Genomic DNA, 25,108 nt, shown 5'->3' on the forward strand with positions numbered 1-25,108 from the left:
GGGATTTAGAAGCTAGACATAAGGAGTAGCAAGGTGCACTATATAACCATTCAGCTCTCCAGCATATGATCTGGTGGCCCTCACCAGCAGTGTGTGGACTACAGTTTAGAAACTCTAGGGTAGAGCGTGACAAGAACAATAAAGAAGTCCCAGTGGGGCATTCAGACTACAACATATTAAATTCTGACTGCGTCAGGGTCTCCTTCTCCCGGACAGTAGGATATGAATAGCTTCCCCTGAAGTCAGTAGGAGTTAGCTAGCTCCTGCAGGGGAGGGCTCTAGCGCTTCGTCTTTAATTCTGGTGTTCCGACTGGCAGGGCTGGAATATGAAAATTCAGCCTCCCTTCACACACGCGCCTCTAAAGAAACGCTCACGCCGCCGCTCAGCCCCCGCCAGCTCCCTCTCCTCAGCCCGGGGGGGGGCGGGGGGGTCCTCCCGCCTGCCCACAGATACGTGCTGCCTCATGCAGGCGGCCAGCCCCACGCCCTTCCCCACCCCGCGCGCGCTCAGAAGCGCTGGCGCTCGCCTCCGCCCCCCAGACCCCGTGACAGCCCAGACCCGCCCTGCCCGGCGGCTGAGCGGCGCGCGAGGGGCTCGACCCCGCGCCCGGAGCGCGTCCCGGGCAGAGGCGGCGGCGGCGGCGCTGCTGCTGCTGAGGGCCAGGCTGCCCCCCGGGGGCAGAGGGCGCCGGTGTCGGAGGGGAATGGGCTCCATGGCGGGGCTGCTGCCGCCCGGAGACTGCGGGTGCGAGGGGGACGCGGGAGCCCGGCACGGACGCTGGCAGCCAGAGGAGCGGGTCAGTTTCACCTTCCCCGCCTGGGGGACGGGGCAGGGCAGCCGCGCCCCAGAGCCACGGGCACGAGCTGCTAACAGAGACGGCAGCCGCTAGCCTCTTCCCCCAGCGCCACGGGGAGGGCGGGGTGTAACTCGGGGGCTGTACCCGGAGCGGCGCCATGTGCGGGGGGGGGGAGGTTGTACCCCGTGCCTAACCCCGGTGCAGGTTGGTCTCTCCCCGCCCCCCGAGCAGCGAGGGGAGCACCAGGCACGATGCAGCCCGAGTGCCCGGCCGCCGGGGGATGTGGCCTTCGCGCCGCCTCCTTCCCACGGTGAAGGGGGCGGGCATAGCAGGGATCGCCCAGAGGCGGAGCGAAGCGGGGAGCGGCTGTGCCTTGAGACCTTTCCCTCCGGGCGGCTGCTCGGTGCAGGGCCGGCGAACTGGTGGGCGTGTCGGGGGTTACGGTGTAGTGTAGGAGACCGCTCCGCGTAGTAATGCGCTACGGCTAGCGCTTATTGATGCGTGTAGATTGTACGGAACTGCTATTGTCTGAAACTGCTACCTGATTACTACGCAGAGCAAAAAGAAAAGGAGGACTTGTGGCACCTTAGAGACTAACACATTTATTAGAGCATAAGCTTTCGTGAGCTACAGCTCACTTCATCGGATGCAGAGCAGTATCCTACACAACACCGGGCAGCCAGGGAAGCGTAGTGCTTGGAGCAGGGGTGGCTGAGGTAGCGGTGAGTGTGCTGGACCTCAGTGTGCGAGTCACCTGGCAGCCTGGTGCTCTGGTCACCTGGTCTGGAAAAGGGAGAGGATGGGTGACCTTTCTGATGAGCTGGGGCTACTTATTCAAGGGGTTTCAAGATTTTGGTATCTCCCCAGCAAATTTATAAATGCTATCAGATTCATCATCGTTTTATCTCCCGATCTCAAAAAGATCTTCAGTCACTCCGTCTTAAGCAGGAAAACGGCAAACAAGATTTAATGGTATCCAGCTTTAGAGTATGAATCATTTAAAAAATAGTACAGCTTTTGTATTGTGTGTAAGCCATCAAAATCAATTTTCTCTGGTTCCTGCAGCTTTGCACACAACTTTCTCAGTTAGCAATTTTGGTTCGTGATGGGTCTGAACTGCAAGAGAAAATTGTGGAGCAACCAAATACATTAAAGACTCAAAAAGACATTACAATAATGCAAAGTTCATGAGAGGCAGTAAGTGTATATTGATAAACTATTTAAAAAAATTAGGTGATCTACTTGAAATTTATTCTTTATATTGAGGCAAAAGACGATTATGAAACCACTTATTGTAGCAAACTTCTTATAACAACTCAAATTGTATATTATAGGACTGCAGATTTTAACCTGTAGTTAATCATGGTCAACAACATCCTTTTATAAAATGCAGTTTCATAGTACAGTAACATTTGTTATGCCCTCTAATGGTATAACTACTTATGTGGTGAGGTGGCATTGTTTCCTCCACCCTCTTAATAAGAGAAATCAGATTTAGTAAAGAGGAATGTTTAGAATAATTATTGATATCTTCACAATGGTTCCAGTCCTGCATCAGGCTCTGCTAGTGCATACGCACCTGAATGTAGCGTTCTATGCTAATGAAATGGAGGCAATAATGACTTTAGATATAGGTCCTGACAACAAAAACCTTTAAAATGAAGTGTTGCACTTCAGAAAACAGTCTCACGTCGATATTTGGTTGAACTGCCCCAGTTAATTAAAAGGACTTTTTAAAATGGCAGTATTGTAGCCATGTTGTCTCAGGATATTAGAGAGACAAGGTGGGTGAGGTAATATCTTTTATCAGACCAACTTCTGTTGGTGAGACACACTTTCAATCTTACACAGAACTCTTCAGGTCAGGGAAACCTATTTAGGGCATTTGGAACACAAGGTGGAACAGGTTTCAGAGTAGCAGCCGTGTTAGTCTGTATTCGCAAAAAGAAAAGGAGTACTTGTGGCACCTTAGAGACTAACAAATTTATTTGAGCATAAGCTTTCGTGAGCTACAGCTCACTTCATCGGATGCATTTGGTGGAAAAAACAGAGGAGAGATTTATATACGCACACACAGAGAACATGAAACAATGGGTTTATCACACACACTGTAAGGAGAGTGATCACTTAAGCCATCACCAGCAGCAGGGGGGGGAAAGGAGGAAAACCTTTCATGGTGACAAGCAAGGTAGGCTAATTCCAGCAGTTAACAAGAATATCAGAGGAACAGTGGGGGGTGGGGTGGGAGGGAGAAATACCATGGGGAAATAGTTTTACTTTGTGTAATGACCCATCCACTCCCAGTCTCTATTCAAGCCTAAGTTAATTGTATCCAGTTTGCAAATTAATTCCAATTCAGCAGTCTCTCGTTGGAGTCTGTTTTTGAAGCTTTTTTGTTGAAGTATAGCCACTCTTAGGTCTGTGATTGAGTGACCAGAGAGATTGAAGTGTTCTCTGACTGGTTTTTGAATGTTATAATTCTTGACGTCTGATTTGTGTCCATTCATTCTTTTACGTAGAGACTGTCCAGTTTGGCCAATGTACATGGCAGAGGGGCATTGCTGGCACATGATGGCATATATCACATTGGTAGATGCGCACATGAACGAGCCTCTGATAGTGTGGCTGATGTGATTAGGCCCTATGATGGTATCCCCTGAATAGATATGTGGACAGAGTTGGCAACGGGCTTTGTTGCAAGGATAGGTTCCTGGGTTAGTGGTTCTGTTGTGTGGTGTGTGGTTGCTGGTGAGTATTTGCTTCAGATTGGGGGGCTGTCTGTAAGCAAGGACTGGTCTGTCTCCCAAGATCTGTGAGAGTGTGGCTCGTCCTTCAGGATAGGTTGTAGATCCTTGATGATGCGTTGGAGAGGTTTTAGTTGGGGGCTCAAGGTGATGGCTAGTGGCGTTCTGTTGTTTTCTTTGTTGGGCCTATCCTGTAGTAGGTGACTTCTGGGTACTCTTCTGGCTCTGTCAATCTGTTTCTTCACTTCAGCAGGTGGGTATTGTAGTTGTAGGAATGCATGATAGAGATCTTGTGGTGTTTGTCTCTGTCTGAGGGGTTGGAGCAAATGCGGTTATATCGTAGCGCTTGGCTGTAGACAATGGATCGAGTGGTATGATCTGGATGAAAGCTAGAGGCATGTAGGTAGGAATAGCGGTCAGTAGGTTTCCGATATAGGGTGATGTTTATGTGACCATCGCTTATTAGCACTGTAGTGTCCAGGAAGTGGATCTCTTGTGTGGACTGATCCAGGCTGAGGTTGATGGTGGGATGGAAATTGTTGAAATCATGGTGGAATTCCTCAAGAGCTTCTTTTCCATGGGTCCAGATGATGAAGATGTCATCAAGGTAGCGCAAGTAGAGTAGGGGCATTAGGGACGAGAGCTGAGGAAGCGTTGTTCTAAGTCAGCAATAAAAATGTTGGCATGCTGTGGGGCCATGCAGGTACCCATCGCAGTGCCGCTGATTTGAAGGTATACATTGTCACCAAATGTTAAATAGTTATGGGTCAGGACAAAGTCACAAAGTTCAGCCACCAGGTTAGCCGTGACAGTATCGGGGATACTGTTCCTGACGGCTTGTAGTTCATCTTTGTGTGGAATGTTGGTGTAGAGGGCTTCTACATCCATAGTGGCTAGGATGGTGTTTTTAGGAAGATCACCAATGGACTGTAGTTTCCTCAGGAAGTCAGTGGTGTCTCAAAGATAGCTGGGAGTGCTGGTAACGAAGGGTCTGAGGAGGTGGAACAGATTGTTTAGCATAAATGGTAACTACTCACCTACCTTGTGTCTGTGACAAAAATGGGGTTTATGAAAACTGAATAATTATAAGAATGTAACTAATTACTTAGTTTGTTCACACAGGTTATGCATTTAACATCACTTAGGGAAATTCTGTTTCACTCAACTAGCCAATGAAAACAGACTGGTTAATTTCATTTTTGTTTAGAATTACTGTCACAGTGGGTAATCACTAGTGCCCTACTAATTCAAGGTCCATTGTTCAATTTCGTGACCAGGAGGTTTTAAAATAGTTACACATTTTCAGATGTTTACATCTGACATTTCACAGTATTGGTAACTGTGGTGATCCCGACCCAAAAGGTGGTCGGGGAGGGTCACAAGGCTGTTATAAGGGGGTCATGGGATTGCCACCTTTACTTCTGTGCTGCTGCTGGCAGAGGTGCTGCCTTCAGGGCTGGGCAGCCAGAGAGGAAGGCTGCTGGCCGGGTGCCCAGCTCTAAAGCCAGTGCCACCACAAGCAGCAGCGCAGAAGTGAGGGTCACAGAGTACGGGGGGGTGGATTACCATATGTCTGGTTTTCCCAACAATCTCCTGCCCAAGGTAGGGGCTGACAGCTGGAGCCAGAGACTCTCCACGAGGGGGCGGGGGTGACAGCTTGACCGTCCTGCAGCCACAGGTGGGTCTGACCCACTCTGGGAGCGGCCCATGCTTGAGAAGAGGAAGCCTCCATCTCTCCCCATCCCCAACCAGGACTAGTAGCTGGAACTCTGAACAGGATAGGAGCCGCTGGCTGGGCTTCAGACGTCACAGGGGAGATCAGATTTCACTTTCTGTGATGTGTTTTTCACGGCTTTGAATTTGGCCGGACCCTAATAATCACATTTTACATAGTGGCAAAATGTTTGGGTTGCAAGCTCTGCAGATGATTCAAGCAAAGAACAGTGTTCATTACACATTTACAATATTATGAATATATTTGTATTTACATAAGAATGGCCCAACTGGATCAGACCAAAAGTCCATCTAGCCTAGTATCTTGTCTTCCGACAGTGGCCAGTGCCAGGTGCCCCAGAGGAAATGAACAGAACAGGTAATCATCAAGTGATCCATTTCCTGTCACTCATTCCCAGCTTCTGGCAAACAGAGTCTAGGGACACCATTTCTGTCCATCCTGGCTAATATCCATTGATGGACCTGTCCTCCAGGAATGTATCTAGTTCTTTTTTGAACCCTGTTATGGTCTTGGCCTTTACAACATCCTCTGGCAAGGAGTTCCACAGGTTGACTGTGTGTTGTGTGAAGAAACACTTCCTTTTATTTGTTTTAAACCTGCTGCCTATTAATTTAATTTGGTGGTCCCTAGTTCTTGTGTTATGAGAAGGAGAAAATAACACTTCCTTATTTACTTTCTCCACATCAGTCATAATTTTATAGATCTCTATCATATCTCCTCTTAGTCATTTCTTTTCCAAGGTGAAAAGTCCCAGTCTTATTACTCTCTCCTCCTATGAAAGCCATTCCATATCCCTAATCATTTTTGTTGTCCTTTTCTGAACCTTTTCCAATTCCAATATATATTTTTTGAGATGCGGCGATCACATCTGCACACCATATTCAGGATGTACTGTGGATTTATATAGAGGCAACGTGATATTTTCTGTCCTATTTTCTATCCCTTTCTTAACGATTCCCAACATTCTGTTTGCGTTTTTAACTGCCGCTGCACATTGAGTGGATGTTTTCAGAGAACTATCTACAATGACTCCAAGATCTCTTTCTTGAGTGGTAACAGCTAATTTAGACCCCATCAGTTTATATGTATAACTGGGAGCATGTTTCCAATGTGCATTACTTCGCATTTATCAACATTAAATTTCATCTGCCATTTTGTTGCCAGTCACCCAGTTTTGAGAGATCCTTTTGTAGCTATTTGCAGTCTGTCTGGGTCTTAACTATTTTAAGTAATTTTGTATCATCTGCAAATTTTGCTACCTCACTGTTTACCCCTTCTTCTGGATCATTTATGAATATGTTGAATGTGACTGATCCCAGTACAGACCCCTAGAAGACACCACTATTTACCTCTCTGTTTCCTATCTTTTAATCAGTTACCAATCCATGAGAGCACCTTCCCTCTTATCCTGTGGCAGCTTAGTTTGCTTAAGAGCTTTTGGTGAGGGACATTGTCAAAGGCTTTCTGAAAATCTAAGTACACTATATCCACTGGATCCCCTTGGTCTACATGTTTGTTGACCCCCTCAAAGAATTATAGTAGATTGGTGAGGTATGAATTCCCTTTACTAAAACCATGTTGACTCTTCCTCAACAAATTATGTTCATCTATATGTCTGACAATATTGTTCTTTATTATAGTTTCAGCCAGTTTGCCCAGTACTCTAGTCAGGCTTACAGGCCTGTAATTGCCGCCACCACTTCTGGAGCCCTTTTTAAAAATTGGCCTCACATTAGCTATCCTCCAGTCATCTGGTACAAAAGCTGATTTAAATGATAGGTTACAGAGTACAGTTAATAGTTCTGCAGTTTCACATTTGAGTTCCTTCAGAACTCTTGGGTGAATACCATCTGGTTCTGGTGACTATTGCTGTTTAGTTTATCAATTTGTTTTGAAACCTCCTCTAATGACACCTTAGTCTGGGACAGTTCCCAAACCTGAGCCATTCTTTTTAGGTGACAGATCTGAGGAAGCTCCCTCACATCCTCAGGCATGAAGACCGATGCAAAGAATTCATTTAGTTTCTCCGCAATGGCTTTATCGTCCTTGAGTACTCCTTTAGCCCCTCAATTGTCCAGTGGTCCTACTGGTTATTTAGCAAGCTTCCTGCTTTTGATGTACTTAAAAAAGCACCTATGCAGAGGTGTGGCCAGGCGGCTCTGCTGCATGCTGCCCCGTCCGCAGGCACCATTCCTGCAGCTCCCATTGGCTGTGGGAGCTGTGGGGCAGCATGCGGAGCAGAGCCTCCTGGGTGCCTATACACATAGAAGCTGGAGGGGGGACATGCTGATGCTTCTGGGAGCCACGCGGAGCGGCCCCTGACCCTGTGCCTAGTCGTGGAACGTTGCATCAGGAATATCTGCCCAGGATGCTTAGTTATTCTGAAAAAGCATAGAGCTGTGTGGACACAATGACTCAAGGGAAGTAGCTTAACCTTGAATAAACAAGGCAGGATGAACCCACTCTTTTACTATAGCTATTCTGCTTGTTATAGTGGAGAAACATATGAAAAATCTTTCCCATGTAGACGAGGGCTAAATGTCATATTATGTTCTGTATGTATTGTATAAGAGAAAAGATGAGGATAGCAAACAAACTTTGCACTGTTAACTAGCATAGAACTATAAATGCCTGTTACTGATAAGTGTTACAGATTAGCAGGCACCATGTTGGTTTATCAAAACTAAAACCTACATTAAGAGCTGTAGATTCTAAACGTCTTTTATCATCAAACCAGAAAAATACTGCTTTGTAAAAGGGGGGAGAAAAGTATGTCATGCAGATTGTACCAAAAGCTCTTTGTCTCTGCTCAGAGTAGTCCAGATTTAAAGTCTGTCTTCACTAAGGGTATGTCTATAGTACCCGCTGAATTGGCACGCAGCGATCGACTCCCGAACGCTTTCCTGTCTACTCCAGTACTCCACCAGTATGAGAGGTGCAGGTGACAGGGGAGTGTCAGAAGTCGACTCACTGCAGTGAAGACACTAGTAGATCTAAGTATGTCGACTTCAGCTACGTTATTCACGTAGCTGAAATTATGTAACTTAGATCAATTCCCCCCCCCCCCGTGTAGACCAGGCATAACATATCTGGGATGAGATTCTGGCCCCGTTGAAAACAATGGCAAAATTCCCATTGACCTCACTGAGACCAGGATTTTCACCCCTGATTAAGTGTAATGAGGTATAAGTGGCTTCTCCTTTAGCTCAGCCACATGATCACAAGCCTGAATTTCCTCAGCCATCCAGACAGTTAAGACAAAAATCTGACTTGCTCCCAAACATGGTATGTGGTGTAGATGCAAGAATTAATGTATGGCATTTTTGCACATAGAGTAGTTAACTGGTCCAGGCACACACCTGTACCAAATTTAGCATGTCATTTTTTTTAACAGTATTTTATTCCAAAAGCATGTTTCTTCTTGTTGTTTTCCTTGGAGAACTTTTTTTTTTTTTTTTAAGAGGCAGAGAGATTTCAGATTATAAACTCAGCTATTATTTGGTCAGCCTGTTTAGATTTTGAAGCTCTGAAATTTTTAAAGAAGATTTCAACAAGCTATGCTACAAGTATTTTTCCAGTATGGAAAGAAGAGAGGCTAAGTCAAAGAAGATAATTTCAGTGACTACAGATGTGGCCTTTACGTTTTGCCTTTGCGTGATAGCAGCACTGGCAACTTCTGCCTTCCAGGCTATTTTATAGTTCTCTGATGTTTTGAGTTCACTCTTAACTTGCTGTCTCCAACTCACGTCAACTTGACAGAGGCCAGTGTTGTGTCAGCCGACTCTTAGGCGTTTCATCATTCACAGAACTGTAGGATTAATGGACACTGATAGTTTTCCTCTCTCTACCAGAGGCAATGACCACATCATTTAAATCATAAACTACCGGAGGATCAGCGTGTTTTCAAAAGCAAATTTCTACCATTAAGAATAGAAATTGTGGTGCCTCAAGTACTGTTTCTGGTTTATTCCAAACCCAGTTAAATATAAAACGTAATGGTCACTCTATTTCTCGTCTGCAGTATATGAGTTTATCTCTCTGCCAAATTAATACTGTGTCTAGTCGGACATCTTTTAAAAGTTTTGACTGGAACATTTCCAATACACATTTTAAAGTTGTTTTTGGTTAAAGGATCTATGGCTGAAATCCTTCAAAGGGGTCTTTCAATCAACAGAGGACCTTGATTTCTTGGCAATTGCGCACATAGACAGAATTACAGCACTGGAAAATTGGTAAAAATGATATGTCCTCATACGTATTTTTCCACTAATTGAATGCTACTTAATTTTACAGAATTCCTACCAAAATTCTAGTGTCCTGATTATTTAATCTTAAAATGGGATTCAGCAGTGGCAGGGAAAAGGGGGAATTCACCTCACCTATTCACTAGAACTTATACAACATTACGTATTGGAAATTACAGACAGTAGGTTATAGCCCAGTTTTGCTCTAAATTACATCAGTGTAACTGTAATAGTAGACAATTGTACAAGTATATCTGAGGGCAGAACTTGACCTTTATATATTAAACAATTTTCTAGACAGTAGTCCAGTATAGTTTCTCCCTTCTCTGAAATGTTTTTTTTTTAATAACATTTTTTTGGTCTCAAGTGCTTAAAGGGTGTTTAAATCTGGAGGCTTGTTTTGGACATACAGTATTTCAATTTATTACAGAAAAAATGTGTAGCAGTAATTTATTATAAAAGTATATAAACACCTAAGTGTGGAATGATATGTACATTTCAGTAGATTCCCGAGCATGCAGAGGGACATCTGCAAATGGAGTGGAGGCTTCGTCTGTAACTGTAATGGTCTCAAATAAGTTTGTGCTATCACTATGAATGTCTTGGCTCCCTACTGAAGAGGCTGCCATGTATACAGTAATACAGTGCTCTGTAGCTTCCTTAACAAGGTTTCCAGTGATTGTAGCCACACCTTGTTTACTGCAGTAAGTTTTTTTTTTCCCCCTCACAACTGAATAGTGTGCTAAGTATTAACATGTTCTGTTCACTTTTGTAGTAAACTTCTGCAGATTATAGCTTTTTCCATATACTTAAGAAGTTGTCCATTGTTCCTTTATAATCTGAATTTGAGAATAGATCAGTGCCAGGATACATATGTGCTAAATTGTAATTCTTTCCTTTAGCTTAGAGTACTGCTGTGTAAAGATGACTTGATTTTAGAAGGGGACATCGCTAAAAGAAAAACAAAATCCTGAGGTTATTAGATGCCTCAAACATATTTGGACATCTTTAAATACAAGAAAAGGCTTCATAAAGAAAGGACCGGTGCAAAAGGGGCTGAAATGAAATATATATTTAAAATAATATGGATGGGATAAATTTCTAATGATAGCAATAGAGGCATCTTAGTATAGTTTGAAAGAGAAGGAAGATGCATCTAAAAGAAACATGGAGCACAACTTCTAAAATGCTTGCTGTCTTAAAATTTCCTTAAGTTTTGTTTTTGCCTTATTTGTTTTGGCAACGTGATGATAAATCATAGGGGTGGGGTGGGCAGGTCTAGCTTTGTGTTTTCATAAAATGTTATTTTGATCTAAGTTCATTATAGTATACTATTTCACAAAGATCTGAATGCGCAGGAATTCAGACTTGTGGTTAGTGTTCACTTGGTTGCTGTGCTCAGATTTCAGTTGCCATAACAACTTGAGGCAGTACTCTTAGATTTCTTTTTTCCTGTGGTTTGCGTCATCGTATTTGAACTTTAGTTGCCATGACAGCTGAATACAACTTTTGCATAGCAGTTGCTTTTCTTTTCATTGTTTGTTAGTTTATTCCTTATCTCTTTGGTCAGCCTTACAAGCTTATTCTTATTCTTATTCTTACAAGCTTATTGTTTGTTCTTGTTTCTCCTTCTATAAAAACAAGTCACTTATTGCTACTCAGATTTTATTTCTTGTTGCTCAGGCCTTTGTATCTTATTTCTTTTGAATTATATGTAAATTAAAAGCACAAATACTAAACTCTTGGTGCCTGTAACAAATTTTAAAGCACTATCTATAAAACAATCAGCAAAATTTGCAGCTAATCCAGCATAGCAAAACAAGACTAACAAAAAGGATATTTTAAAACATAAAATAGCTCGCACCCAAATATTACTAACCTAGATTCATCTCCCCTTTGCTAAAAGGCAGAGGAAATAGATGAAATTTGCAGAATTCTCTAACATCAGCAAATTCTGGTTGTTTCAGATCAAGGGAAATAATTCCAAAGCTGAAAATCACTAGAGTTAAGAGACGGTGATCATGCTATGCGCAAAGGCAAATTATTAGATATTTTAGGACAACCTAGGTCCCTGTCCTGAAAACAGATCCACACACCGAGAGGCCAAGAATTTGAATCCACATGGACTACATTCTTGCTCTTAGAATGTTCTTTCCAGGTTAGGCCTGAAGCACATTTGTGGATGATGTATGGAAAGTTACACTACTCTTGTCAGGGCTGTACCTGTTACATGGATAGAGAATTTCAGTATCCAAGGCAGGCAACACATTAATACAAAATTTATTTAAAACTTCTGCTGGCATTTTGAATCTTATTGCTGATGATGATGATCTTGTTGGCATGTGTTATCAAATGTGGCATCAACCGGGAGGTAGTATGACTAAGATATGATGGTTTTCATAGTGTGCTCAAGTAAGTCTCTCATTTTTAAAAAAAAATATTCATTTTCAAAATATGAAAGATGTTTATATATTTTTACTGTGATGAATACAGGACCCAGATATTCTGTGTTAATGCCACAACGTGTGCTTTGTTGAAATTCCCTGTTTAAATTTAGAAAAGAAATCTTTAATGGATACTATTTCCAGAAATACTGGTGGTCTTGGCAATTTTCCTATACAGGAAACCTTTGCTCATTTGTTCTATCATCTGCAAGCACTGTTTAACTGTTCCTCATTTGCTTTCCATCTATTAGCCTTTTAATTTATATGCAGAAGAATAAATATTGTTCTAGCGAAGTGAACTTGATCATTTTGCCCAAAGCAGTTTAGATGTTTACTATTTTTCTGCCCAGTATTCTATTGCCTGAATATCAAAATCTATATTGTTGCTTAGACCTGCACAGTCAAAGGCACTAATCAGTTTTTGAGGCTGCGGGCTGCATTCTGCCATCAATCTGCATGTTAAACTTCAGTGAAAGTCAATGGGAGTTGTACATGTGAATTCATTATAGGGTATGGTCCTGTGGCTGGTGAACAACAAGATTGGTTTTATAAAGTATTTTGGGTGAATATGATGCCAAACTTTCATAAAACCCAACATTTGATGAAAGGTTACTACATTTCCTGTATGATGCTCCGTTCTAACTTAATAGAAGAGGGAGGAAAATAGGAATAGCAAAAATATCCTTGCTGAGTAACTCTGAGTCAAATCCTGTTGTGTTTAACCAAGTAAAATCATAATAAGTAGTAGTAATAATATTTTATTATTTTGATGTTGTTATTATTCAAAGTTATGTTTGGAAACAGGTTGAAATCCTGACCTTCCCCACAGGAGTGGAAAGCTTAAGAAACAGCAGAATTGCTCGTTTGAGAATGTATATCATTAGTAAGCCAAGTGCCCATGCATGACAACCTTGTATGCCACAGAGCAGAACTCAGTGGAGATACTCTTCAGGAATGCAGGCAGAGGCTATATGTAGGTAGCCCAAGCGATTGTCAAAGGGGTAACTGTGGCAAATGGGGATCACAATCTAGCCAAATCACCATCTTGACCTATCTAGCAGATTACTCCGAGTGCCTGGAAAGTTGAGTATTTTACTCCTCCATTTGTTGTATTAGCAGCTACATATCCAGCAAACATCCGTTACGCTTGTGCTCAGGATTCTGTTTCCCAGCTTTGATTGTTGTGTTACTCTGAGTACGTAGCCTGGTTACCTAATTTGGGTCCTTCCATGGGAGGTGAAGGTGCTCATGATTGATTCCTTCATGAATATCCCTGACATCAGCTTTCGTAATCTGTTTTCTCATATTTTTGGTCAGATTTACACTTAAAAACTTCATTTTACCATGTATTTTCTAGAGACCCTGCTTTGTCACATCTTTAGAGCTTCCTGTGTTTAATGTTTTATCATTCAAAAAATTGAGTATTTTTCAGCGAGTAAATATAAAGCTAAAAAGTCAAGTTTCATAGCATTTTTTGACATGTAAGTATGCATGCCATCAGCAATACACACTGTTTCTTGATGTGAAAATAACCCTTAGAGATAAAATTAGTAGCTGGGTTATTTTAAGGCTAGAAACTGCAGGAAAAATTCATGGCCTTTCTTGGTTTTGGTTTTTTTAATTTTTATTTTGCCATTTATTGGTGGTAACGTTTTTTTCTTTTTCTTGTGCCTATTAGACATTTATTATTAAACATCAATTCAGATTTAAATCCAAAACTACTTTTTTTCCACATTTAAGGTGAATGTGGTGATAATCTTAAGTGTGCTATTCTTTCCATTATTTCTTTCTTTTGGTAACTTTGTGCATGTGACTTGTCCTTATTTATGGCTTATGCCATGTCTTGACAATTGAACCAGCTATTCTGGAGATAGTGCTTCTTGTCTGTAACCTGACGAGCTTTTGTTTCTGGTGGAAATAATGTTTATCCCATTACTTAATGCCAACCCCCCCACCCTACCCCCTTTTTTAAAACTCCCTCTCTCCTTTCTCTTCCCTCCTCCACAACCCCTAGTTCTAAGTTTTGCATTTCCTCCCAACCTTAAAAATACAGTGGATTTAAATTGGCAGAAGTTTATGGGAATCTTACATTTTCTCACACCACTATGTTTTTAGACATTGCCCCACTGAGGGAATTCACACTTCTGCTACTGCTCCTTCAGATGGTGCTGATGTTGTACTAACTGATAACATTCTAGTCAGTTCAACTCTTCTGCTCTTGTGGGACAGGTTTCAGAGTAGCAGCCGTGTTAGTCTGTATTCGCAAAAAGAAAAGGAGTACTTGTGGCACCTTGGAGACTAACAAATTTATTTGAGCATAAGCTTTCGTGAGTAATGCATCCGATGAAGTGAGCTGTAGCTCACGAAAGCTTATGCTCTAATAAATTTGTTAGTCTCTAAGGTGCCACAAGTACTCCTTTTCTTCTTGTGGGACAATCACTCTGTAATGAGATTTTTAAAAAAATAACCCATCTTTCTGAAATCTGAGCACACAAAAGTGCACTTAAAATCTCTTAAAGCATGAAAAATCTTAGGATATTTTTGTTTTGATTTTGTTTTGAAATACTCCAATAACTAAAAATGGCTGAGTTGAGTGTTATTTCACAAACTTTAAGGCCATAAAGGGCTATTATAATCACCTAGTCTGGCTTGCAGAATGCAGGCCATTGAATTTCACCCAGTAATTCCTGCACCAAGCTCAATAATTTATGGTTTTTCCCATACAAAAAGTCATTTTTAAACTAAGAACAGACATGGTAGAGGTTGGACTAAATCGTGTTTCTTTAGAAACTTACATGTCTGAAAACAAGGACTTGTACTAAAACTGTAATACCAACCATAATCATTGCTGCAATGCTCTGATTGTTAGTTATCTTAATTCATCTGATTTCTCTTCAGTTCATTGTTGACGCCCTCTAGCAAACTTGATTTGTAGATAACAGAAAGTGAAAATGAAAGCCCCTCTATATTAACATACTCCACCCTGCAATGTGCTGTAGAAAGAACTAACTTCCTGAGCTTGAAAAGTTATATATTTCCTATATGTCCAATTCTGTCATCCTTATTTATGAGTTTGTGCATTACTTTGCAAGTAGTACCATTGAAACTCCCTGTGACTTAACATTATAGGCTGCATCTATAATAACTTCAGTAGCAACAGAGGTCACGCAGCACCTTACAGAATTACAGAAAAAAAGATATTTGCAAATAACATTGTTAGCCTTAGATTTATACAGTAATCTGTTTTAAATTATTTAGAAGTAAAAGTTCAAAGCTAAATTTCCTCAATCTTGTTTTAATGTTGCTTGAATCATAGTATTTCATTGTGGGATTTTTATACATAAGTTTTATTTGGGAGTTTATCATGTTTTAATGTGCTATAATGGGATCTAATGTATAATATTGACTTTTTAAGTGACTTTTTAAATGATGATCATCATTGGGTCCCTATTCAGGATTAGATGGTGGGGAGAGAGATCATTTTGGTTAGAAACAGTGCATTGCCTACTAACAGTACGTAAACCATGAAGTTGTCACGTGCTTTCCTGAAAATAGACAACAGGCAGTCTTGTAAGTCTGTGAACGGCATGGCAAACTTGCCACAAGTAAAATGTAGTGAGACTTCAAACTGTTTTTTATACTGAGTGGATACAAAAATGTATGGACATTCTAGCTTGAAAAGCAAGCACATTTGTGACACCAACCAATTGTTGGAGTTTTATATTAACAGTGCTCCCACTGTAGCTCCACTGGTAAAGAAAGTACTTGGCAGGAATATGGAATGATTATGCAGCGCTAGTGAAGAAAAATGTGCCATCTATATTTTATGGCTGGTAATCTGTTTTCAGTTTCACTTGTTTTTTGATACTCTGCTGAAGCAAAATTGCTCATCTCAAAAGTCTTGGAAGCGCATTTTCAAATTCTAATTTTAACTCAGATCTGTAAAGAGACTAGTTTAGAAATATGTTGAATTACTGAGGAGAGAGCCCTACGTTATTTCTCTTTATTAGATTTTTTTCGGTCCAAGGAAAAGATTACTAACATACTAATTGCTTTAGCAGCTTTCCCCTAGATGAAGAATCTCATTTTTGAAAGTTACTGTAATAACTGTGGCCGGTCGGTGTTTGCCAACCCTATGGTCAGCCGTTTTCTGAAATGTCTCGGCAGGCTATATCCGCACGTGCAGCAACCGACCCCGACCCGAAATTGATGGGTACGCCATTTGAACCGCTGGCGACGTATTCCCTGCTCTACCTGCATACAAGATGGAGTTTCTGGTGGCGATAACCTCAGCCAGGAGGGTGTCTGAGCTCAATGCCTTAACATGAGAGCCTCTTTACGCTGTGTTCTATAAGGACAAGGTTCAGCACAAGCCACATCCAGCTTTTCTCCCAAAGGTTGTCTCCCAGTTTCACATCAACCAGGACATCTTCCTCCCACTGTTTTTATCCTAAGCCACACTTGAATGGCAGAGAGCAGAGGCTTCACTCATTGGATGTCTGCAGAAATCTAACCTTTTACATTGAAAGAACGTTTAGGAAGTACATTCAACTGTTTGTGGCTGTGGCAGACAGTATGAAAGGTCTTCCAGTCTCCTCCCAACAAATTTCCTTGTGGATCACATCCTGCATCCGTGAATGCTATAACCTTTAGCTATTGGGCCATGCCTAAATTATCTTTAACCTCCACTCCATCCTCTGTGTTAAGCGGCCCCACTTCTTCTTTCTTAGTTTTCTTCTTATTTATATGGCTATAGAACCTTTTACTACTGGTTTTAATTCCCCTGCAAAGTCCAACTCTACTCGACTTTTAGCCTGTCTCACTTTATCCCTACATGTTCTGACCTCAATTAGGTAGCTTTCCTTGCTGATCTCTCCCATCTTCCACTCCCTATATGCTTTCTGCTTCTTCTTAATCACCTCTCTAAGATGCTTGCTCATCCAGCTTGGTCTACAACTCCTTCCTATGAATTTTTTCCCCTTTCTTGGGATACAGGCTTCCGATAGCTTCTGCAGCTTTGATTTAAAGTAATCCCAGGCCTCCTACCTTTAGATCCATAAGTTCTTCAGTCCAATCCACTTCCCTAACTAATTTCCTTAATTTTTGAAAGTCAGCCCTTTTGAAACCAAAAACTCTAGTTGCAGATTTATTTTTGTTAATCCTTCCATTTAGTTTGAACTGAATTAGCTCATGATCACTTGAGCCAAGATTGTCCCCTACAACCATTTCTTCTATGAGGTCCTTGCTACTCACCAAAATTAAATCTAAAATGGCATCCCCTCTAGTCAGTTCAGCAACAACTTGATGAAGGAATCCATCAGCTATCGCATCGAGGAAAATCTGAGCCCTATTATTATTACTAAGCACTGGTCCTCCAGTCTGTATCTGGGAAGTTAGTCTCCCATGATCACACAATTTCCATTACTATTTAGTATTAAAAACATTAAAAAGGGCTCTATCCATATCAAGATTAGATCCCAGAGGTCTATAGCACACCCCAAGCACTATCGTAGGAGAGGCTTTACTAATTATCTTCCCCAATGTAATTTTTGCCCAGACGGACTGTCTTATCCATTGCATCGCTTCTTATTTCTTTACATTCTACCTCATCATTGATATACAATGCTACTCCACCCCCTTTACCTTTTGTTTCTGTCTTTCCTAAACATCACATACCCTTCAATACCTGTAGTCCAGTCATGACTACTATTCCACCATGTTTCTGTTATCCCTATAATATCTGGTTTCACTTCCTGCACCAGTAGCTCTAGTTCCTCCATTTTGTTACCTAGGCTCCTCGCATTGGTGTACAAACATCTTAATTTTTGCTGTTTGGCCTCGCTCACATTTTGTGCCCTATTAGGCACAGTCATTCTACAGCCAGTATAACCTATTAGACTAGTATCCACACCGTCCTCCCTCCTTATATACATTCTCCTACCCACGACTGTATCCTTTTTTACTTCGTCTTCTTCCCCCTCAATGCTAAAATCTGGCGTGGAGATTACCTGGACATCTCCCAACCATCTCCCCCTAATTCCTAGTTTAAAGCTCTCTATCAGTTGTTTGCATAATGACAGGTTTCAGAGTAGCAGCCATGTTAGTCTATCTTCGCAAAAAGAAAAGGAGTACTTGTGGCACCTTAGAGACTAACAAATTTATTTGAGCATAAGCTTTCGTGAGCTACAGCTCACAGCATCCGATGAAGTGAGCTGTAGCTCACGAAAGCTTATGCTCTAATAAATTTGTTAGTCTCTAAGGTGCCACAAGTACTCCTTTTCTTTTATCAGTTGTGCCAGCCTTGATCCTAGAAGTCTATTTCCTTCCCTACTCAGATGAAGTCCATCCCGAGAGAACTGTCCTCTGTCTGTGAATGCCTCCCAGTGGCCATACATCCCAAAGCCCTCCTTATAGCACCACTGCCTAAGCCATCTGTTGACAGTCATAATCTTGTCACACCTTTGTTGCCCTTCTCTAGGAACAGGAAGGATCCCACTAAAGAGCACCTGAGCCTCAATTTCTTTAAGCGTCTTCCCAGCCTAGCATAGTCTCCCTTAATACTTTCCAGCGAGAATCTAGCCGTATCATTTGTTCCCACATGAAGGATAATTAGGGGATTCTTTCCTGCTCCCTTTAGGATCCTTTTCAACCTCAGGTCTACATCCCGTATCTTAGCACCCGGAAGACAGCACACTCTTCTATTCTCTGGATCAGCTCTAGTTACAGGCCTGTCTATTCTTCTCAATAAAGAGTCCCCTATCACATAGGCCTGCCTTTTCCTGGTGACAGTGCTATTCTCCAGTCTCTCCCCTGTTCCCTCTGGCTGCAAGTTCTTTCCATTCCTATTTTCCCTTATAATCCTCTTCAACCCATCCTGTATCCTCCTGGGGCTCATATTTGGTGTAGTCTCCCTTGACTCGTCTGCTTTTCCTATAGGACTAGCCTCTCTTCTCTTCTTCCTTACCCTTCCACCTTCAACAAGTACCTGCTGAGCCCCTTCTTCATCTTCCAACTCTGCAAACCTGTTCCTAAGCTCTATTTCTCCTTCACTAGCCCATCTTTTCCTCTGCCTGGTTCTTTGAGTCACATGCTTCCACTGACCACTTTCCTCACCCAGTCTCCCCTCAAAATTCCCCAGCCCTGCTTCCATCTGTGAGTCTGAGCTTTTCCCTTCAGATACCTCATGTCTTTGCTCCATCATCTGTTCAAACCCCTTCCTAAACTCAACGAGACTTTCCACCTGCATCTCCAAACCTCGGATCTTTTTCTCCATGAGCTCTATCAGACGGCATTTCATGCAGAAAAAACTCTTACCGGTTCCCCCCTCCAGGATCATGTACATACCACAGCTTCCACATCCAATCATCCTCAATGTGTCTTTCACTACAGGAGTCGCTCCCACAGCTGCCTCCGTATCTGTCATAGCCTTCCCACCTAAGTCCTGTTAATCTGGGAAACACAAGTCGCACCAAAAAGACCACTCCCCCCCAAAAGCAAACCCCAAACAAGCACCACAATACAAACTCCCCTTCAAACTCCCCTGTTTACAGCTCTGATTGCTAGCTGTCTGTGCCACTGCCTGACTGGCTGGCTACCTTTATAGGACCTCTAGTCAGAAGCCCCACCCCCTAATCAGGGCTCAGCTGCTCTCCCAGCACAAAGCCCCACCCCTTTGTCCAAGAGGCCAACTGAGCATAGTGTAGCCTGGATCTTGGCTGCTGCCCTCCCTAGTGCATGTATCAGGGAAGTCATTGCATTGCTTGTGGTATTGAACAAACCCCATGGGATGTGGCCCTATACCATTTTGCACTGGCCAGCTGTCCAAGACCAGTGTTGGGACAGAAGATGCTGTTTCTCCAGGCACTCCCAGAAGTATTTTGTCTGCATCAGCATTGCACATGGAAAGTATCTCCAGCCACGTGTGTGGTGTCTTTCCATGCATGCTCACTGTGATCCCTGGAGCTGCAATATAGCCCTTAAGTGCAAGTGCTTTACGCTAATGGGAATTCAGTGTTTTAAAATTATACGTTATCAGATTCTGTAATGGGGACCAGATCCCACTATCAGTTACCCAGGTAGTCTCCATCAGGCAGCCAGTTACTATCTGATGTACCCATAGAAAATATATGGACTTCTACCCTTAGATATAATTGAAGCTGTGGTTAGAAATTAGCTTTTGAATATAAATCCAGACTTGACACACTCCCTCTTCCATAAACTTTGCTTTATGATGAGCACTTAATAACTTTAATTAGGATTTATATCCAGCCTGTTGGAAATATTGATGAGTAGCTTCTTTTACACTATGATTGCTACTAATGGAAGCATCAGAAAAGGCACGTGCCTGAGCTACTTTATCATCTTGAAAGTGTGCTTATTGAACATGAAATTCACCCCTCTTCACTCAAATCCCAAGGATTTAGGTTTTGCACAATGAATTCCATGGAGCTGCCCCAGCTCTGCAGCCGCTGTTCCAACCCATGTGGTAGAATAGTGACTACTTCCCCTCAATGGCTCTTGTACAATGGTGTTTGTACCACTGGATCTGCATAAGTGAAGATCCAGTTGCCACCCTCCAATCTGTCCCATTTGGAACTAGTGTGGAGCCCCCTTTAATGGTGCAAAGGTTCCCTGGTACCACTGCTTCACCTGTCATTTTCCTCAACCTTTACTGCGGCCTACCCCTACCTCTGGAAACAGTGGGAGGTTTCTACAACTTGCACCATGTATTCACACTAGTATGAATTTCAGCTTTCCCTGTTGCTAGCCTAGCCCATTGTCTTCCCTGGCCATCTTTCAATAATAAAAATCCCTTCAGTTTCTTTGTCTTGTGCAAAATACTTAATGGTTTGTAGTCTGCTAGTAGAGGTTATTCATGCAGGTTCAGTGGTTCTGAAGTCTTACTGGAAATGACTTTTTCAATGAATCCACTGTATTCACTGTTGACTATGTTTAAAATATGTGACTCGTATCAGGTATTGAATTTAATGAGTTCCTTTTTACATATACTTTTTGGTATATTTTATTTGATTTTTTTCTAATTCTTGAAAGTAGAAACAGCTGAGATGTTTGCAAATTGTAAGACACAGACAGTAATAACAGTATCGTATATAGAAAAGGAGTACGTGTGGCACCTTAGAGATGAACAAATTTATTTGAGCATAAGCTTTCGTGAGCTACAGCTGAATGCATCCGATGAAGTGAGCTGTAGCTCATGAAAGCTTATGCTCAAATAAATTTGTTCGTCTCTAAGGTGCCACAAGTATTCCTTTTCTTTTTGTGAATACAGACTAACATGGCTGCTACTCTGAAAAGTATTGTGTATATATATTCTATATGTCCAAACTATTTCCTGCTTTTGTTTTCTGTCTACAGATCCAGCAAGAACAAAGAAACCACACTGTAGAGCCTGTTATAGATGACTATAAAAAGATGGGGACTCTCTTTGGTGAACTAAACAAAAGCCTTATCAGCATAGGCTTCACAAGGATGTATTTTGGAGAACGGATTGTGGAACCTGTAATAATCATATTCTTCTGGGTTATGCTTTGGTTCCTTGGCTTACAAGCTCTTGGACTAGTTGCTGTTTTGTGCCTTGTCATTATATATGTGCAACAGTAGAGTATGGTGAATGGCCTGCTGGATAACATATTACAACCATGTCACCTTTCAATGGATTTATGTGTTTAAGCAAACAGTGGCATATTAAAAGCTGCAATTTTCCAAATGATGCTACACATTACACTTGAGGTTTTTACATCCAGACTAAAATTTGCGTACGCATTTTAAAGGAAGTCATCAGTCCTAGCACATCTCCAAAGGGAATGAAAAGGATATGCTCTTAATAATGGTACTGTTCAAAGTAACTTACTCTTTTGGAGGCCTTGTCTACACAGTAAGTTAGTACACAGCAAGCCAGGGTGTGAATCTACTGTCAAATATTAACTCGGTGTGGACAAGCCCTGAGTGAGGGTACGTGAGCCACTGCACCCTTGAGGGCTCAGTCCTAGGTTGTCTTTTTTATTAAATGTGGTATAAAAACACCTCCATCCAAATGGGGTCAGCCTCTCTTCTATGGTGTGGCTGATATTTTGAAATGACACGTTCTTGTGTAATGGAAATTCCTCTTTGTTTTGAAGAGTACAAATAACCATGAGTTTTATGTTCTGTTATTTTTACATTGTCCTCCTGTAAGCTTTTTGAAAGCTGGACCCTGAAATCTGTTAACTAAATAAAAGTGTGTTCTTTCACTGTCTTGCGCATGTGTACACACACATTAGTTACTGTAATGCCAGGCCTACATTAGAAAAGGTCTGTCAGTCTAGCTATACCGACATAACTATCCCAGCAAATCCTCCTCCGGTAGGCATAGCTTATACTGGCAAAAAAAAAAAAAAAACCACTGTTGCCAGTATAACTGTATCTACCCTAAGGCTTTTGCCAATATATAATTATGAGAAAAGAATCACACCCCTAACTGACTCTGCTGTGCTGGCAAAGTTTCTAGTGTATACTAGGCCTAGGTCTACTCATGTGTGCTTGGCTTTGGCCATTAATGCCTTTTTTAAATATCAAAACAGTTGTCTTAGAAGAAATAATATGGGGACTTTTCAAATAAATATAAATCCCCACCCCTGCAACTAACTATCCAGCTAATGTGCTTGAATACTGACCACAGCCCCTCTACACCTCATGTACAGGAGGGTTGTATTAATAGTATTAAATGTGAATCTATCAACTTTGATGGTGATTCTGGTTTACTGCAGTCTGGGCCCAATCCTAACTTAGATGCAAGTTTTGCTTGTACAAACACAGCAGATCCAGGCCCTAATGTAAGATATGAGCAATTACGCAAGTAAGATAAGTATAGATAGATTTCAACTGCAGTCTTACTCAGGAATTTTTGGTGTTTGATTTGGAAATGTACCATCTAGAGATGCATGTTGTAAACTGAAATATCAGAGAATAAGAGATAATATTGTATAGAGTTTTAAAATAAAACTGTAAAATCCACTTTGGTAATGTAGGATCCAATCCTGAGAAGTGCTAAGCAGAGGAAAGGCCAGAGAAAATCTTCACTTAATAGGCTAAAAATGTAGCACCTCTCAGAAGACTGTATATATTTTAAATACAGAATTGACCCTATCCTTATGCATTTTTTCATTATTACATTTGTTTAAATAAAGCAGTTTACAATTTAAGATGTAAGCTTTTGAAATGCTACTTTACTTTTGTTTTTGCAAACATTTTTGGATTGACAAACCTTAACCATGTGTAGTTTACTTACAAACTATGGGCTTCATCCAAAGACCATTGAACACAATGAAAACAATCTCTATTGCCCCAATCCTTTAGTTAATTGGTCCTTGGGAAGATTGGAGTCCATGGCCTACACACATTGATCCAGTTGCAGGACCTGTGGAGCCATTCCTTGTAAACTTTTACAACCATTGAAACCAATTACTGTTTGTGGTTTTAAGCACTAAGGCCCCAATCCTGCAACACTTTATGTATATGTTTACCTCTATAAGTAGCCCCACTGCATTAATGAGACTGTTTGCATGTGAGAAGTTAAGCTGAGGTGTAAGTGTATGTTGTCTGGGCCCAGGTTAAAGAATATATTGGTCTATACATGAGTAAAATATACTGATGACATAGGAATACTGTACATCATAAAATATTTATATATACTTTACTCAAACATTGCTGGAAATCTGGATTTCCAAAAGCTAAGCATGAATACAATTTGAATGTAATGGAAGGAGCTCTGGACCCACAAGTGCCTAAGGATAAACATTTAAAAATCCTTTTAAAAATTATATATAGTATGTTTGTGTATTGTTTATATGTAGTTGTGGTTTTGTATGTGTATCTATATATGTATATATGGGCTGTATTACAAAATTTGCTTATTTTTTACATCATGTCTTTTTCCTCCCATACAAGTTATTGTTCAGAGCATTTCATCTGAACCCTTTTGCCTTGTAGGGAAAAGGTCAATGTTGTTATAATCATCCCAGTAGCTCTTCTTCCCACACATGTCATGTAACACACATTAATAAAAAGGTGGTTCGTTCCTTTTGAACTAAAATCAAGTGTAGTGTCAGCTATGTCTGTCCTCTTTTGAAAGATACTATATCCTGCCCTAAAAATCTTTCATATCTGCATTTTTATGACCCTAAAAAAAAAAAGGTTCCCTCTATTATTGAAACTTAACGTGGAATAGATGGAGATGGACAAATCTATCATTTGGATGCCTTTCTCCCTCCCTTTTCCTCTTCCTTCCCCTCCTCCCGCTTTCAGTAATGTCCCCTACTTCATTACTTATAGTCTGTATTGTATACAGGATTGTCTGCCTTTAATATCTGTATGTTACAGCATTTCCCTTCCCTGTTTTTCTTTGTTTTGTTTTGTTTGGTTGGGTTTTTTTATTTTTGAGGGTGAACTGGGGAAGACATTTCATTATATTGAAAATGGCTTTAAATGAGCAACATAACTGAACAAAGATGTGTATCAAAAGAAAATGTATTGTAAAATTGTGTCAAATATTGTGAGAAAATGTACGAGCAGCCTTTGCATTGCTTCTTCCTCCCACCCCAAAACTACAGTTTGAAGTCTTTGGGAGTTTTGGATATGCAAAGAATGCAGAATAGAGTCCCTGCTTCAAAAATAAAGGGTGAAAGTAAATTTTGTTTGGATACAAGGGGTATAGTCTCATGCTGAAAATCATTAACATTAATACAGGCGACTCGGTCTCTCTCTCCAGTTCTAATTACATATCTATGTATGTTTGTATACAATGATTGTATAAAAGAATTACATCACCCAAATTCTTATTAAATAATGAATATGTAATCCTTATTGGTCTTTGGGGCGGATAATAAGAACTGTGTCTCCAAAAGAGTCTTCAGATGCTTAAATGTTTGAATTACTATGTACAGGGAGGAAACTGCACATACAGCAAAGCTGATGGAACCTCATTTGTACTGAAAATTGACATATTGTAACTTTCCATAAGGGGGAAAATGTTGTTTCCTGGAGAGATTTGTGGACATAAGTCTTTTTGAAAGCACTTTGTTACTCTTTCTAATAAAATGTGTTCTGTCCTCACATGAATTTGTTTTTCCCCTCTGTGGTGTTCTGT

General features: G+C 41.2%; 1 protein-coding gene across 1 annotated transcript; it reads left to right on the forward strand.

Moving 5' to 3' along the window:
• The first annotated feature begins 361 nt into the window (after nt 1–361).
• Nucleotides 362–25,080, forward strand: FAM241A (family with sequence similarity 241 member A). The gene is made up of 2 exons (XM_038399193.2): nt 362–797; nt 21,340–25,080. The coding sequence occupies exons 1-2, from the start codon at nt 465–467 to the stop codon at nt 21,583–21,585; spliced, it is 579 nt and encodes a 192-aa protein (XP_038255121.1). The 5' UTR covers nt 362–464; the 3' UTR covers nt 21,586–25,080.
• The last annotated feature ends 28 nt before the right edge of the window (nt 25,081–25,108 follow it).

Source organism: Dermochelys coriacea, chromosome 4 (assembly GCF_009764565.3).
Source record: "Dermochelys coriacea isolate rDerCor1 chromosome 4, rDerCor1.pri.v4, whole genome shotgun sequence".
Lineage (NCBI taxonomy): Eukaryota > Metazoa > Chordata > Testudines > Dermochelyidae > Dermochelys > Dermochelys coriacea.